The 17,174-nt window shown below is 39.1% G+C and overlaps 2 protein-coding genes across 5 annotated transcripts in view; both read right to left on the reverse strand.

Annotated features, from left to right (window-relative positions):
- The window catches only part of LOC107089568 (transmembrane protein 184B-like), a 10,945-nt gene extending 9,838 nt beyond the window's left edge, over positions 1–1,107 (reverse strand). For both annotated transcript variants that reach the window (XM_015382447.1, XM_015382446.1), the window contains exon 1: positions 762–1,107. The gene's annotated coding sequence lies outside the window, so the exon portion shown is untranslated. The remainder of the gene's footprint in view (positions 1–761) is intronic.
- A 4,272-nt stretch (positions 1,108–5,379) lies between these two features.
- Positions 5,380–16,137, reverse strand: LOC107089544 (casein kinase I isoform epsilon-like). 3 transcript variants are annotated; one of them, XM_015382401.1, is made up of 11 exons: positions 15,865–16,137; positions 14,821–14,918; positions 13,921–14,031; positions 13,703–13,851; positions 9,558–9,786; positions 9,299–9,469; positions 9,056–9,204; positions 7,352–7,550; positions 7,126–7,271; positions 6,810–6,864; positions 5,380–6,123 (listed from the first exon to the last, which is right to left on the reverse strand). In XM_015382401.1, exons 1-10 carry the CDS (start codon positions 15,897–15,899, stop codon positions 6,832–6,834), a joined length of 1,320 nt encoding a protein of 439 aa, XP_015237887.1. In that variant the 5' UTR covers positions 15,900–16,137; the 3' UTR covers positions 5,380–6,123; positions 6,810–6,831. The 3 variants fall into 3 exon arrangements, with proteins under 3 accessions (XP_015237887.1, XP_015237888.1, XP_015237889.1); XM_015382402.1 differs by having other exon boundaries at positions 15,848–16,137; XM_015382403.1 differs by having other exon boundaries at positions 16,081–16,117.
- Positions 16,138–17,174: the final 1,037 nt, after the last annotated feature.

Consider the following 17,174-nt stretch of genomic DNA (forward strand, 5'->3'; position numbering starts at 1 on the left):
CTTTTAAGGCAGAATAATTTGACATTTAAATATGACTTCCCTATGACTTTAAGACAGAATCAGCCTATTTGATTATCTGGTAACTGATCGACTCCTCTCTAGTAACCAGAAGATGTGGAGGCATCGGAAGCAGCCAGGATCACAATAGGGCTGCAGTGAGGAGAAAGGACAGCTGGGGGGGTTCATTTGGAAGGGGAGAAAGGTCAACTGGAGCATGGTCGCAAACAGACACACACACAGTTACACAGTGGAATAATATATTAGAGGCAGGGAGAGAGAAATAAAGCAGCAGATGGAAAGCAGACAAAGTGTTTGTAATTCCCAACACAATGGGTAATAACATTGGTAACACTAAGACTGGATTATCCTCATGTAATAAAACAAATCATTCATTTTCACACCTCTTATTTGTTTTATTTTATATCAGACAAATAAATTGATAATTCTGCTATTGATAATGAAACTGATGGGGTTTTTTTTAATATCATCTTTTTGCTGCTGTAAACACCAGAATTTCCACATGGTGGGACAATAAAGGGATTTTCTGTTCTATTCTATTCTATTCTAAAAATCTTTGATTGCAGAAATATTCAAACAGATCAATCAAATTAGAAGTTGAATAACTTCCATTGTTTTTATGAACTTAAAGTAATAATAATTTTTTTTTTATTCAATAACCATGTTATAAAAATGATGCTGACAAAAATAATAAAGACTTTGTGTTTGGGAGGAGGTGATAGTTTTATAGAGTCCAGACTAACCTGGTGAACCTGCTCCAGATGCTTCCCCGGCGGTAACAGAAACACTCTTTGGCACCAGGAGCTCAGAAAGAGCCTGAAGTCTTCCTCAGTGGAGCCCCGCTGCTCCCAGGACATCCATGTTGGCTCCGACCCGTCAACTCTCAGCGCCTCCGGCTAAACAAACAAAACTAACTTCTCCTCTAAAAAGTTCAGCTCGCATGTTCCGCAGCTCTTTAACTCTGTTTTCATCGATCTATTTAGTTCATTTCTGAAGCTTACACTCGGTGTTTGAGGAGTTTTGGTTCGGTTCGCCCTCCTCTTTCTCAATAACGGCTCCGCTGTAAAACCAATCTCTGTCGGATTAACGCCACATCACAGAGGCTCCGCCCATTGGAGCAGGATCAGAGGCTCTCAGCCAATAAAACGAGGAGCACCGCGGGTGAGGGCGGGGCTTACGTCCAAAGCGCAGTGAGTTTGCGCAGTTTTATTCTGGGAATCGCAGATGTTGATGGTTCCCACTGATTTTTCTTTCCGGTCTGTTTTCTCCATCCAAACTTTAATATACAACCGTTTGCATGTATTTTTTACTCTTTACACAGTGTTACCAGTTATTTCACTTTACAGTGTTCACTTTAGACTTGAAGTCAGTAGTAAGTTTTTTACATTATTTTAGCATTTTGTAAAATAAATTCCTGAAACCAGTTATTGAAATACAATCCTTGATATGAGTGTTAGTAAAATTCAAATGGGTAACATGATTATTTATGCTAGATTTTTTTAAAGAAAAAGCACCATGGTTGGTTCTAGGCAAATTTTACCAGGGGAGCCAGGTTGGGGCCAATGTATATTTATTTTCATAAGGGCAAAGAGCAAAAGAAGAAAACAACAAGGTTATAGTTCATCATTTAATATATAAAATGAGCCAAACTGAAGCTAAAGGTGCAACATCTATCCATCCATTTTCCATAATGCTTATCCCAAGCGGGGTTGCGAGGGCTGCTGGTGCCTATCTCCAGGCGAGATGCATGGTCACCCTGGAGATGTTGCCAGTCCATCGCAGGGCAACACAGAGACAAACAACCATTCAAGCACACATTCATACCTAAGAAGAATTTAGAGAAGCCAATTAACCTAACAGTCATGTTTTGGACTGTGGGAGGAAGCCGGAGTACCCAGAGAAAACCCATGCATGCTCAGGGAGAACATGCAAACTCCATGCAGAAAGACCCCAGACCAGGAATCAAACCCAGAAACCTCTTGCTGCAAGGCAGCAGTGCTAACCACTCTTCCATTGAGCAGCCTAAAGGTGCAACAATTTCATAAAAATACATATTATCATATAAAACTGATTTGGTATTATGTCTTCAATAGGGGGGGCATTTAAGGGGCCAGGAGCAGTTCCATTCGGGGAGCTGGCCGCTGTTGGCCCCTGTCTAGAATCGCCCATGATTTTTCAAAATAATTTTTTCCTCTTCTGGAAATCTTTAAATCTCTAAAGATAATTGTTAATAAAAATGTATGCATAGACATCTGAAATTGTAAATTAAAGTCAGTTATGTGAATAAATGTAAGACGTACTGCATCAGTTGGAATACAAGTTGAGAAGTTATGAATACAACTTGCAAAGTTACAAGTATGCAAATGTACTTGTACAAATCACAAATGTAGCTGTAAAGGTAACAAGTTCATGTAGAATCTAAATTTATGAGCACAAGTCCCAAATATATGAGACTAATTAATACATTTAGGAGTAAAAAACGCAGGTTTATTAGTAAAACTCACAACTTTCTCAGTACAAATTAAAATTTTACTCAAAGATTTGTGAATTTGTGATTAAAAATCAGAAAAAAATATGCTTTGCATTTGCATTTGTCCTCTCTGCTGCAATCAATACTTTGTAAAACCGCCTCCCAGTGTACATGTAATTTTTGTACACCCCTAACATGTCGGTGAAGATTCTCAGTCATCCAGGACATAGTCATTCCAAAAACGTTGTTTTCCATGTTTGAAGAAGTTTCGCTTCCCATCTAGGAAGCACTTTCATTTCAAAATGTCTGGATTAGCTTTGAGTTCCAAGCTTTATAGAGTAGACCAATAAAGCTTTGTTATGGCCTAGAAAACAAGCAAACTGAACCAAAAGAACAGGTCCACTCCTTAGTAACAGGGAGTTGTTGAGGTCTTTGTTAGCCTCCCATACCCAATACTGGCCTATGCCTCTGAAAAGGGATTCGTTTTACATCCCTAATAGCTCAAGCTCACATCTTAAGGTCTGGACTTTAACTAGGCCATTATAATAATAAGTATTATTATCTATCTAAAGTTGCACCTCCACTCTAAGCTCAGGTTTTCTAGCTTCTAGCAGAGATTTTCTTCTGGATCGATGGAGGAATTTACCTAGATCCATATTCCATTCCACTTCCTCTGATTATCTCCCCTCTCCTTGTTGAAGAAAACCATCCCCACAGCATAATGGATTCCCCACCATGTTTGGATGGTGTGTTCAGGGTGTGCAGTGGCTGTGGTACTCTTGAAGCTTAACATATGTGCTGCATCCCCTGTGTTAATTTTAACCAACTACTAAAGGTTTCCCTTGTTTCACTCTTCCATAAATACCAGATTTGTTTTGTGTAAATAATAGTAATAATTGTTTTTTCAATCAATCAATCATCCAAAATGTTGATCTCTACAGTTCTCTTGAATTACCCTTTTATTTAAGGATATCAAAGTAAGACAGGGTTTTATTCATTCACACATTTCTTCACTTTTCACTTTATTGTGATACACTTGATTGGAGCTGTGGCAAAAGCATGACCAGGACTCTGGGTAGGGTGTGTATACTTTTATTGAATCAGAAAATATACACCAATATAGTCATAAAATCGAAGATAAAGAATTGTACAGGGAAACAGTCATTTCCTTGCAGTCTCTGAGATCCAACCACTCATTCATTCATCTAGACAGACTTTGGTCAAAACATGAGTTCTTCTAAATTAGTGCTCTGCATTTATTTACATGAACCTTTCTGTCATTGCCTGCCAGAGGGATCACCTGATCATCTCACACTGTGTGCAGACTCCAAAGGTTTATCAAAGAAAAATAAGCTATCTGTCACAATCTTATGATCTGTATCTACACATTTACTGTTCACGCAGACTTGCTCGCTTCCAAGGTCATTTAACTTCCCCACCTCTGCCCATACCTGGAGTTACAAGCTGCACCAAGGCTTCGTCAAATCGTATAATCTGCTTTCTCTCTCACTGAATCGGCATTTTATCACAGGTAAGACAGGTGTGTTACAGGACGGGAACATTTAACAAGGGGTAGATCATATTTTCCCCAGATCCTTTCAGTCATTTCCTCAGATTCATTAAAGTAAAGCTGAAGGAAAAACAAAAGTGTGAGACAAGAACACGGACAAAGATGTTGACTGTTAAAAAGCAGCAACATTTTCACTGCAGACTTTCACTCTGTTCCTCTGTTTCTCTCTTTGACTCCCACTGCAGCCTTCTCTTCTACAAAGACCTAAATATACTTTTATTTAGTTTCCAAGGTTGTGGCATTCGACTGACTCCAGATATTTACATACTCTGTAGACATTTTTTTTTTATTTCATATTCTGACATTTAATAAAACCAAACTTTTTTTCCTTTTTTATGTCAGTTAAGATTAGGTTTTTTTTTCAGTTCCTATATATCAAAACAATGAGAGAATTTTTTTAGAGAAATTTAAACAAGTTTGTAAGCTTGAATTCAGTTTGAAGGAACTTGGATAATGCTCTGCTACAGACAGGCGACCTCTCCAGGGTGTACCCCGCCTCTCGCCTATAGACTGCCGGAGATAGGCCCTAAAGGAATAAGCGGGTGAAATGGATGGATGGAAATTGGATAATGATATTGCTTTTTAAACTTCTGGGAAATTCAGCCACCCATGGATGTATGTTAAAGCAATGCTTCAAACACTCTGCTTCCTTGTGTGGGATCAGGGAAAAAATCTATAGAATTTAGCCTGGAAATCAGGAAGAGAACTGCAGACCTCAGCTAATCTGGTTCGTTCTTGGATCCAATTTCCAGATGGCTGAATATTCTCACGTTTATCTGCTTGATTAATGATTAAGTATTAACAGCCAGTTAGTCAAGGCATCATTCTGTTCTGGAAAGTGTGTTTGCTGAAGGCATCAGCTGGGACAAGGATGGATCTTCCAGAGGGACAATGTCTCTTAGCAAACTATTAGATGAATTAAAAAGGGGTTTAAAGACAGTAAAGTCAAGCATTTCACCAAACTTATGTATGATGTTTGGAACTCAGGTTACCACCCGTAGCTCTCCAGGGAGAAAGGATGGGGACTTTACTGGGAAGTGTGAGCGTGGAACCTGCTGTCAGAGTAGCAGGGTAGGAAGCAGCAGGTAAAGGAACATGTCCAGCAGAGAGGAGATGTTAAGGGTCTTTCCTTTTCGTTACATTTGAAATCACAGTCAGAAACACTCTTGAACGGAGTAGAAATATGTAAGAAAGAACGGAAAGGCATAAAAAACTAAAATAAATCAGCTAAAAGGATGAATGTAAGTAAGGCAGCCTACAAAGCGGACACATTTACAGCTATAAGGAGGAATGAACCAAAAATTAAGAAAAAGGCAGATGCGCAGAGGGGAAAAAACAAAGATGAATAGAAAAAATCCTGAAGTTTAAAAGGTATTCTTAGCAAATATAAAAAGAAAAGATGGAACTTCAGAATATGAAGATCATCAGCATAATTTCCTCTCTCTCTGCCATTTTACACATTTAGTTTTTCATCTGATCTGAACTAAATCAAGGAAATTATTTCAATGTGCGACCGTGAAAATAAAGCTTGTGGGTCTTTTTATACCAAGTATGTAAACATCTGGTTTGGCTGTAGATTTAATCAGAATAAATAACACCAGAAGCAGCAGATTTAGCTTTTTAACAAAAGAAAACCCATAGCTGTTTTACTGATTACACATATAAACCACAGCTGTGTAAATGTAGTCCTTTTTGTGCACTTTGATATTTTCTTTCTTTTTTTATGCAAATTGAGCTGCTGCATCGATGTGAAGGTGAATAGGAGTGAAGACGGGCCTAGGCCTTGTAAAGTTGCACCCAGCTCCCTTCACTCACCACTAGTTTGAAGAGCAGCCTTAAGCAGGTCCAGGATGCAGGTTCTTCTTCTTCTTTTTACTGGTTTCTCCATCATCTCCCAAGGCTTTGGCACTGCGCATGCTTACATGGCAAACCGGCAGACACACAGACAGACGCTCTGGGTCTTCGTTCGCAGTGCTGCCTCTTCATCCTCTTCCTTCACTCATTCACGTCTTCATTCGTTCGATTTTATTTGAAAAAGTCGGGGGTGTTAGATGCCCTTAGGTTGCTGAATCATAAAGGACAAAAATAAGAGATGCGTTACACAACCAAAGGGTTAAATACAGTCTTGAAATGATCAGTCAGTTTAGAGTCAAACAGATTCCTCCATAAAAGCTGGGCTATGCACTTATGCTAAATTGTTGGGTTTTAAGGTTGGAAACGTTTCTCTAACTCAAGTCAACCCTTGTTTTAACCTTGCAGTAAGTCCAGGTTCAGATGGTGTCAGGCCCAGAGTCCTGAAGGCCTGTGCAGAGCAGCTCTGTGGGATTCTACAGCATCTCTTCAACCTTAGCCTGACCCAGTAGATGGTTCCAGTGATGTGGAAGACCTCCTGCCTTGTTCCAGCACCAAAGACTCAGCCTACAGTAGAAAGGTTTTGGGCTGTTTAGGACCAGAGCCTTTGGATTGTTTCGGACCTTCTGCTGGATTTCACAATCATCCTCTTCTTTGTTCTCTGTTATTAAATTCCTTTAAAATCCCCTTGAGTTTGTTTCTAACACGTCATAATGGAAAACAGTTCAAGGCATATAGATACTTTTAAAAGTAAAATAAAAGAATTCTCACTCTGTCTCATTTTTTCTATTATCTGGCCTCGCATAAGTATTTGAAGGCTAATCTTCATGGATTCTAGGCTCAGCAGCGTTACTGTTTTTTAAATAAAGAGAAGATCAATATCACAGAGGTATTACTGACCTGCAAAACTGCAAGAAGAATGTCACTTTGCCAGATGTTCAAACGGCACACTGACCTATGTAAGACAGGAGAACAGAGCAGCTGAAACTCCATGTTGATCAGTTTTGTTTAGGTGATTAATGTGTCGTCCTGCATTTATTTCATTTGCTGAATATATTAAATGTGTCCTCCGGACATTGGTGCCTTTTTCAATTATCTGGTAATGTCTGATGCTGTTCCTTTTGTGCATAGTGAATTAGAGGCAAGCACACCGGATTCTAAATAATAAAGAAATCATAATATGAATGCATGAAAGTTAAACTCTCAAACCTCTTACCTGTGATGCAGTGATACGAGACTGGTCGAGGCGTGCTGTGAGGTCAGAGGAGGAGACATTGGCGGGGGCGCCACGGTGAAGCCTCATGGCCACCTTGCGTTCTCGTTCAGCCCTCTCTGCTCTGCCTGCCTGAGGGGAGCGGTTCCCTGCACACAGCAGTACGCACTGTTTTCATCTGAGGCTTGTCTTATAATAGTCTTGTGCCATATCTAAAAAGCAGCCTGACCTGATGGCTGGGCTCCACGGGAGGCCTGGTTGGAAGGAGTGGTCTCTGGCTCGTTCCTGACTCTGTTGGCAGCGCAGGGGTTTGGACCCGGAGGTAAAGCTCGACCCCCACCTCCTCTTTGACCTGCACCTCCTCGTTCCTCTCCTTCTTTCCCCTCCCTCCTCTCTCTCTCTCCATCCTCTGCTGTCCTGCTGGAACCCTGAAACACAAAGAAAATAACTTGTTTGTAAAAAAAAAAACAAACAAACAGCAACCTTGACATAAAAAGGCTGGTTAAAGGCAACCATGCTTATCTGCAAGGTTTCACTCATTAAATCAGAATTAGTCCTTTTAGTGTCTGTTCTAGCTGCTCCACTTTCCTCATAAAACGTTTCATCTGTAGTAAAAACTTGCCTCCGGACTGGACCGCTATCATTAAGTTCTATACCAAAGCTGCAATTCACAAAGCAGGATCATTGGTAATGTAGAGTAAGTTCTGTGGTAAATTCCTACATATCTTGGCTTTTCCGATTCAGAAAGCTAGGACGGCATGTCCCTGGGTAAAATCATGACAACAAACTCCTATTTTTCAGTTGAGATACCAAATATAAGATAACAAAATGTTATAAAAAAACAATTATCACCCTCCTGTGATGGTGATTAGAGCATGATTAAATATTTGATCTATTTTTAAGGAAATATGGCTTCTTAAATATTGCTTTAATAAAGACATGAGGTTTTAATACCTTCAGGAAGCACCAAAAAAATATATATATTTGTTTTTATGTTTCCAGTACATGTACAGTAGGAAATATCTGCAGTGCGAAGATGGCTGCAGCACAGTAAATGTTTTGGGAATCAAATCATTAATCGCTGCCTGTTATGCTGCACCTGACCCATATTCCGTGCACTAACAAAAATGATTGTGTGCAGAATGATAAATTTAACAAAAAAAAAACATTTCCAAATGTCACATTTCTGTCATTTACCACACTTTTTTAAACAAAGCTTTAAGTCTTAAATTCACTGGCAAACACTAAATATAAATGTTAAATCTATGTCTAAATATTATGGCCATGTTTATTCGTCATTGAATTCAATAAATAAATAAAAAACTATTGATCCCAAAGGGAAATTATATTGTATTAACTAATGGCCATTTTTTCAATGAGTTGCTATAGGTGTTGATAGATGCAGGCAATCTATTTCCAAATCATATATCTGTATGTAAATGTTATTTATTTCATAATCTTCCATTTAGTATATATATTTTTTGTGAATATTGGATAAATAACAAGTTTAACAGGAAGGTTACTCGACTTTAAGTTAATTAAAGTGCAATTAGAGGGAGAGGGGTATGAAAAATAAGTTTTACTTCTTCATACCCCTTTTCAGACAATTTACGATAATCATTGTCAAATTTCTGGCTGCATATACAGACAGGTTTATTTGGTGGAGGGTTTTGTTTCTATTTCTGTTCAGATGAATTTCTTAAATGCTCCTGCATGATTTAAATTTTAGAGTTGATTAGATGCTGGGTTGGTTACCCAACTTGTATCAGCTGTTCTGAAACAAGAAAATCTGAGTAAGGAAGACGGGGTAGAACTTCTCCGGGTATCTGCTTACTATTCATGGTAGGACTGTGAAACAGGACCCTGGGCAGGAGCTTAAATGCCTGATTGTAACCGGATAAGGTTTCCATTACTGAGAAAAGCAAACACTCACAAACTTCAGCATGTTCCAGTCAAAGACGTAATCATAGGAAAAGCCCTGTCTGTGGAAAAGGTTCCTGAAGAGCTGCCTCAGATAGGAGTAATCAGGCTTATCGTCAAACCGCAGAGAGCGACACAAGTTCAGGTAAGTAGAGAATTCAGCTAGAAGGGAGAGAGGGGAGGGAGGATGAGGGTCTCAGACATATCTGAGAGAAAATCTGTGCAGCAAGGTCTGCTGGTCCAGTGACCCACTCACAGGGGTATCCTTTGCAGAGCGCCTCGATGGGGGTGGACATCTTCTTCTCGCTGATGCGCTCGTACTTCTGCCTCTTGGTTGCAGCTTTCAGTCCTTGCCAAGGCAGAGAACCCAGGTTGAAGTACATGAGAACGTAACCCAGAGACTCCAGGTCGTCTCGCCTCGACTGCTCTGTGGACAAAAAGGGAGGAGGGGGACTAGTGAAGAAGAGAAGGGGGCATTGTGAGAACTGAGGCCTCCCTGGTAACTGTCTACTTACCGATACCCAGATGAGTGTTGATAGAGGCGTATCGCGCCGTCCCAGTGAGGTTCTTGTTCTCGCGGTAAGGGATGTGCTGGTGTGTTCTGGCGTCCCGGTATTTCTTTGCCAGACCAAAGTCGATGATGTAGACCAGGTTGCCTTTCTTCCCGAGGCCCATAAGGAAGTTATCAGGCTTTACATCTCTGTGGATGAAGTTCTTAGAGTGGATGTATTCAATCCGACTTATCTGTGGAGAAAAGTGGACCCCCGTGTTCAGTGTTAGAGTCCATTCATCCTGCTCCTACAACCCGCATAAAGATAACTAGTCTACAACTGCATTGCCTCCTATAACTCTTTTATAGATATATAATTATATATTATATTCTATACATATAACATCTTTTTGGGTAACTTATTTCTTTTTTTCACACTTAGTCTGTACTTAGCTTCTTTTGAGAATCTTCTTGTATCGATAGCAGTTTTTTATTCCGTGCCTTTTTTAAGATCTACCTTTGTCCTGTTCCTTGCAGTTGAAGACATACTTACACATTTCTGTTGTCTTCATTAAATCATCGGGAAAAAACAAACAACATTTGATCAAATACAATATATTACATATGTAAACGCATGAGTTAAAACGAAATAAAATGTCATTCTGAATTCAGCAATTCTAATACAAATATAATTAATTAGTTTTCATATTTTAATAATAAATTTGAATCTGAAACGTTTTTATATATTTAATTATTTTCATAAAATGTTTGTAGACATTTAATGTCACTTTGCATATTTCTTAGCTTGCCAAGTAATAAACCCTGGATTACTAGTTATCTAAAGGAAATGCTAATAAAAAAAGAGCCTTCAGGAAAAGATAAAGGGGAGCATTGATGAGTATAAAGAAGCAACTTAAGGTCAAAAAGAGAAAGCAAGGAGACATACAGAAAGAAAATAGAAACAGGCTCCAGAAGAACAATGTTAGAGATTTGTGGTTAGGGATAAAGAAAATTAAAGAAGGAGGATCAGACAGATTGGACTCTGGAAATGGCCAAAAAAACTAAACACATTATTTAATAGATTTATTCAGCAACAAGCTCAGCATCCTGCCCACAGTCAAACCGACATCCTATCCTTCTTGTACCCAAAGATTTCCTCTTATACCTCTATTGTTTATCTTCCACCTTCCTGCTTCTATGCGCTTGTTCTCAACCAAATCAGAAGATAGAACTGCTCACTCCTCCCTCCACCTGTCTGTATGTAGAAGTCAAGTAAAGAGGCAACTCTACAAGAAGAGACAAAGCAGACTGTTCTTCTTAAGGAGGCTTAGGTTATTCGGTGTTTTCAGCAAGATGCTGCCGATCTTCCATTAGTCTGTTGTGGAGAGTNAGAGACAAAGCAGACTGTTCTTCTTAAGGAGGCTTAGGTCCTTTGGTGTTTTCAGCAAGATGCTGCCGATCTTCCATTAGTCTGTTGTGGAGAGTTTGATCTCTTCTGCCATCATCTGCTGGGGTAGGAGCATGAGAGCAAAGGATCTCAAGAAGCTTGACAAGCTGCTTAATGTTAAGTTATTTTAAAGATAAATTCTTACCTCTGACTTCTTATTTTTCTGTTTGAATTAATAAATACAACAAAAGAACAACACCCCGAGGAAGTATTTGCGTTGCTTTTTCTTTTATTTCTGTAAACATTGAATCAATTTGACTGTATTTTGAATCAATTTGACTGTATGATCTGGTTGAACTGTAGAGTGCCTTGAGATTATTTGTGTTATGAATTGGCGCTATATAAATAAACTGAATTTAATTGAAATTGAACAGTAGAAAGCGTTCCAAGGAGCGGCTAACCAACATAAAGTACACTAGAAATTCATCAACTAGTTATCTGGAGAGTAACAAAAGAATATAATCCAAAGTTCTGTAGACCTTGCTTCCTAAGTCCATAGTTCATGATTCAACAAATGCAGAGAAAAAGAGAGACTGAAAAAAATTAAGGCTTAAGGTCAGAACTACTGCTAACCCAGATGTACCCAAAGGCCCATCACATATTTGATTAAGTACAAACATCCGAGAAGCTGTGCTCTTCTCACATTATGAGTAAAACTAACATCATTTTTCTTTACCAACAATAAAACATGGTGGTGGCAGCATGATTGTCGTGGCAGCCTTGCTTTTTCAGGAACTAGAAGGCTTCCTGTAATTAATGAACACATCTCTACCGGAAAACCCTGCAGAAGAATATCCAGCCATCAGACATTGATCCAAAGCACATCAACAAGTCGATATCTGACAAGCATGAGAAAACCAATTTAAGGTTGTGCAGTGGCCTGGTAAGAATCTGGACTTAAATCTAATAAGAAACAGTTGGTGTTGGAAAAAACTGTCAGTGGGGCTGCAAACTTTAAATAATCCTTTACAATAGAATCAAGTCAAAACTCCTCCACTTTGATTAAAATGACTCATTTGATGAGCTGAAAATATTAAGAAATGACCCAAAAGCAGCACTGCACTTCTCAAACTAGCAAAGACAAATGTTTCCTCCCAGATCAGCCTTTATTTAACAACCCTTTTCTTTGGGAAGTGCACCTAAACTTTGTACGCACAAAAGATCTCATTAAACAGCAGCAGCAAAAAAACACTTTACTTTATGCCCCCTTAATGTTCAGTTAAGGTCCTGAAAAGGGAAGGTGGCCTGTATGAAGTGACCTTGTTTATTTTAGTACTTCTATCCCTAAAATTGCGTTTCTGTATGTTTATATATTGGTAAATACCCTCATTTGGCAAGAGGTCTTACTCTGATGAGAATCTGCTTCTGTTGGTCTTGACTTACACAGCACCAGCAGCATGATCTTAGTTTTAGAGAATTGGTCTTTAAAGGTGAAATGATTGTTAAAGTCCTTAGTCCTCAGTTTGTGGTCGAATATTAGCTGAGTCTGTTCAACTCATCAATTATTGTCAGCCTTTCTGCTGATCAACAGAGGCAGTCCAAAATTTAGTTACACTGCAGCATCTTTAGAGGAGGAAGTAGGAGACGGGATAAATCACAAGGACAGGAGAGAAGTTTTAAAAAAAAAACTACCAAAAGCTCTTAAGAAAATAGGTCAAAGCTGCCAAGAGAAAGTCAGACAGACAAGCAATCTGAAATTTGGATAATGAAGAAAAATGTTGCTAAAACATATTCAAGGTTCAAACATTTTAGGGCAAATGAATGATTAAAAATGAAGAGAAATACATATATTGGATTCAGGTTTAGATTTCAGTCACAATGTTGAAGTGGTTTAACCTGCAAAGGACCAAAGTTGGAATCCTGCTTGTGTCAGAAGGCGAAATGGCATAAAAAGGTTTCCAAGTCTGTGATCAACTCCTAATGACATTCTGTGGTGACTCCTGATTATGAGAACAGCTGAAAGGCACACACATTTATAGATTTGAAATGAAACAATTACCCGCCTGTCGCTTGATGACCACTGGGTACAGAGGGCCGCCCTTACTACGACACCTTTAAACCATATAACCTAATGGATATATATATAAATATTAACAGTAGATTTATTCTCCTTGAAACCCTTTGCACATTTTGCTGCTTTGCAAATGTGAACTTTAAATTATTTTACTGGGATTATGTCTAATAAAGTGATGCATGGTTTCCAAAGCCTTTTATAAATAAAAATCTAAAAAATGCAGAATACATTTGTATTCATCTACCTTACAATCAACCATGCACAAACCTGCAGCAGAAAGGGGGTCTGTGTATTGAGACACATGCACAGCTTAGAAAAAAGGAGTGAATATGTGAAAAAGTCACATCTTCTTTCAACATCTCTGATATGCTTAGACTTTCTGTCTGCCTGAAATTCCAGTAAAAAAGACTAAAGTCTGCCACTCCAATAAGACAACATTGTAAAGAAATTTAAAATTCATGAACTTTTTGGTTGGGCATGATTCCGTTCTCCTATTTTTACCTTTTCTTGAAACAGCTTTCCAGTCTTTTTTTTTTCAGGGGGGGGGGGGATAGGTATTTACAAATACTTTAAATCCTGATCCATTCTGATTGTGGCTCAAAGAAACCTAGGAGCTACACCTTAAAAAAATGAAAACCTTAAAATTGAGAAAGGAAAACAAAGATCATTCCATTAATTATTAATTTGACACCCAGTCAGTGCGTCTCACCATCTGATCGGCCAGCAGCAGGACGGTTTTCAGGCTGAACTTGCGGGAACAGAAGTTAAACAAGTCCTCCAAACTGGGACCCAGCAGCTCCATCACCATGACATTGTAGTCTCCCTCCGCTCCACACCACTTGATGGCGGGAATTCCCACTGAGGGGAAATGAGAGGGTTAAGAAACAGGAATCATAATCCTTCTCATCTTATCTTTAAATGTCTCACCTCCTCCCTGCATCATTTTGTAGAACTTGCTCTCAATATGGAGCTGCGGGTGTTTGGTCTTCACACATTCCAGTTTAATGGCTACCTCCTCTCCTGTAGCAATGTTGGAACCTGATGGGCAAAGCAGAGGATACAAAGGTGCAGTAACACTGAGCAAAGAGATGAGGATTTAGAGAAATATCATGATTATACAGTGTCTTTCAAAAGTATTCACATCCATGACCAGATTTCTATTTCTGGTAAACCATTGTGTATTTTTCTTCAAATGGGCAGGAAAAATTTTAGAGGCTGCAGAAGAAATGAGACTTGGCTGAAGGGTTAACATCCCCAAACATCCAACCAGACATACTACAGGATGGTTTAGATCAAAGCAGATTCATGTATTAGCTGGTCACAAATTATCTAGGTGACATAGCCAACATGGAAAAAGGGGATTATTAATTCTACTTATAAAAAAGGCTGGGTGTGGAGGAAACCGACTACTGTACAGGAGCCACAACATACAGTTTTCTATGTAATACATGGTTGTGGAACCATTATGCTGTTGGGATGCTTTTCTTCAACAGAGACAGAGAAGATGGAAAACAGTTGGGAAGATGTATAGCTAAATCCAGAACAATCTGGATAAAAAATTAAATAAAAGAAGAATATGAAATATAAAGTTTTCTGTCTTCAGAATGCAGCAAAGAACGATTGTATAGAGTCAGGGAGATAAATAAAAACACACAAAACACATTTAAGATTTTCTTTTGTTGCATAAATTCCATTAAAGTTGAATATAGATCCCAAAATGTAAAAAGTTTCAGGAATACTTTTGCAGAACACAGTATGTTAAAAAATAATAATGATAAAAACCAAGGAAAATATCTAAATGTGCTGAAAGAAAGCATGAATTCTCACCAAGATAGATGTCTCCAAATGATCCGCTCCCTATCTTCCTCCCGAGGCGGTATTTGTTCCCCACGCGTAACTCCATCGCTCCTGAGCTCTTCACCTCACTGTGGAAACAACATAAGCATGCACTATCAATCCATCACTGGTGATCAATAAAGTAAAGAAGAAAAAGTGGTGCAAAGCTGCAGAATATAAGCTCTGCTGTGTCACGAGTCCAACAAGTAAAATAGAGATGATGAAGCGAAAATGATAGAAGAAATGATAAAAAGTGAGGATGATGAAAGGAAAGAGTGATGTAACTCAGAGTGAATGGGACCAGTGGAAGCAGCAGGAGCAGCAGTGAGTCCACATGGCTTAACTAACCAAAGACTAGAACTAACAGCTGAACTGGGAGATGCAATAGGCCTAATAAACTCTGGGAACAATTTTAGCAAAGCAGGATGAAGTAACTTCTATAACATCAAATTCTCCAAGGTGCAGAAAGAGAAGCTGGGTCAGCTCTTATTCTCTTAAAAGGAGCTCCTGTGTTCAAGTAATAATGTGCATGAACTCCGGATTACTGACTGGAGCTCGTTGACAAAATTCCAATGAGTCATGTTCTCCTTAACCAAGCTCCCTCAGCCAAAACAGGCCATGAAATGTGGTTTTAAAGTGAGAAATTACGTGATCTACACCTGCATACCCACAATTCACATTTAAAATGTAACAATAAATAAATAAATAAATAAATAACGTTTTTATAAAACGCCACCAATGTCAACGCAGAATGTTTTTACAGATATTATATCCAGCTGCTTTAGAATTATGTGACCCAAAAAAAAAAAAAAAAAACAACAACAAAAATGCAGTTGCCCCAGATAGCTACGGCGCTGAATGCAACTGCACCATCAGATGCCAGTCCTAACCGCGCCCTGCAGCCCTGCACGACTGTTTCGGTTCTGTTTTCCCGACCCGAACCCCGCTAACACCATCACACTCATGCACGCCTGCAGACACCTTGACAAGGCAACGAACAGCCCCCCCAGAACCACACCTCCTTCGCCTCCTCACCGGCTCCGTGGTCGCTCCGTCTCACTCAGGACCATGGACAGCGACGTGCCGACGAGGCTCGGGACGGATCATAACCCTCGGAGATGCGTGACCTGAACCCCTCCACGGAAAGGTGAAAAAACACTCGAAAGATCCCTTCCTCTCTTTCTTTTCTCTCTGAAATATATTTTTATTTCATTTTCGAGGAGATCAGAGGGGGGAAAAAAACAAACAAACCCTAAAGGTCCTTGTTTCTCCCCTGCGTGGCTGCTCCTCACACCCAGTCCTCTCTCAGTTTACAATATCAATGATGTCATCCACAGACAGGCAGAGATGCCCGGATTGTCTTAAAGCAGCCTCTGCAGCTCCTGTGGTGAAAAGCAACAGTAATGTAATACCTATTTAAAGCTTACGCAATCAGCCCCACATTCATTTTCATTCACCGCGTGAGATCTGTAGAAAAAAAGCAGGAACTTGGATGTTTTATTGATCACACGGTGCTGTGCATGTTTCAAATCATCAAACAGATTAAAATATTATTTTATTTATAATATGAATTTATTTATCTGAGGATTTTATCAATGGACTGATGAAATCATAGCAAATACAGAAAGATGGGGATCCTATCCAATCCAACCCTGTGTGAAAATGTAACTGCACTGGTAAAATAGTAAATCAGCTGTATTGTCCTGTTCTGTATTACCAAAGAATGATTGAACAGAAACTGTCTACCAACACAGAAACTGTCTGCCAACATGAAGTAGGCCAAAAGGTCCCCAAAAAAAATCAACCCAACATCCACCAGATCTTAAGAGATTCCAGTCTGGAAAGGATTGCAAAGGGATTTCTAAGGCTTTGGTGACCTGGGGAACCACAGTGAGAACCATCAACCTCAACTAAAAAATGAAAAACAAAAAGAAAAGACAAAACATGGAACTTTAAATACTTTGAAGACTCTTAGCAAAGCTCATACCAGAACCAAGAAAGTCTAAAGCACCACACACTGCCACTCAGCTCTGGGTAGAAATTGTTGAAGAGTAATAGAAGGAAAACCCCCTCTGACCCTGAAGAACACAATGGACCTTTTCAGATTCACCCAGTGGAGATTTTAGATCATTTTTACTTTGTCCACAAGTTTTTATGTAAACACAGAACAAAAGCATAAAACAAAAAACAGCCAATAGTTCATATATTAACAACCAGAACCAGAGATCTATTTGAAACTCTAGAGACCCCAGACAGAAAGTAGGGGCACATCAATTTATCAGCCCTTATTTTATTTTTAATTCTAGGAGATTGGTGATCGGCCGATACTTAGATTTTAAAACAAT

This window comes from Cyprinodon variegatus, unplaced genomic scaffold (genome assembly GCF_000732505.1).
Source record: "Cyprinodon variegatus isolate N-32 unplaced genomic scaffold, C_variegatus-1.0 Scaffold256, whole genome shotgun sequence".
Lineage (NCBI taxonomy): Eukaryota > Metazoa > Chordata > Actinopteri > Cyprinodontiformes > Cyprinodontidae > Cyprinodon > Cyprinodon variegatus.

What these genes read in the sequence shown, in the direction of transcription:
- LOC107089544 (XM_015382401.1), bottom strand. Translation starts at nt 15,899, where the DNA reads ATGGTCCTGAGTGAGACGGAGCGACCACGGAGCCG. An exon ending in CAAAATGATGCAGGGAGGAG is followed by an intron (nt 13,852 to 13,920) that starts GTGAGACATTTA and finishes ATTTCCCCTCAG; the next exon opens with TGGGAATTCCCGCCATCAAG. An exon ending in CAACACTCATCTGGGTATCG is followed by an intron (nt 9,470 to 9,557) that starts GTAAGTAGACAG and finishes TTTTGTCCACAG; the next exon opens with AGCAGTCGAGGCGAGACGAC.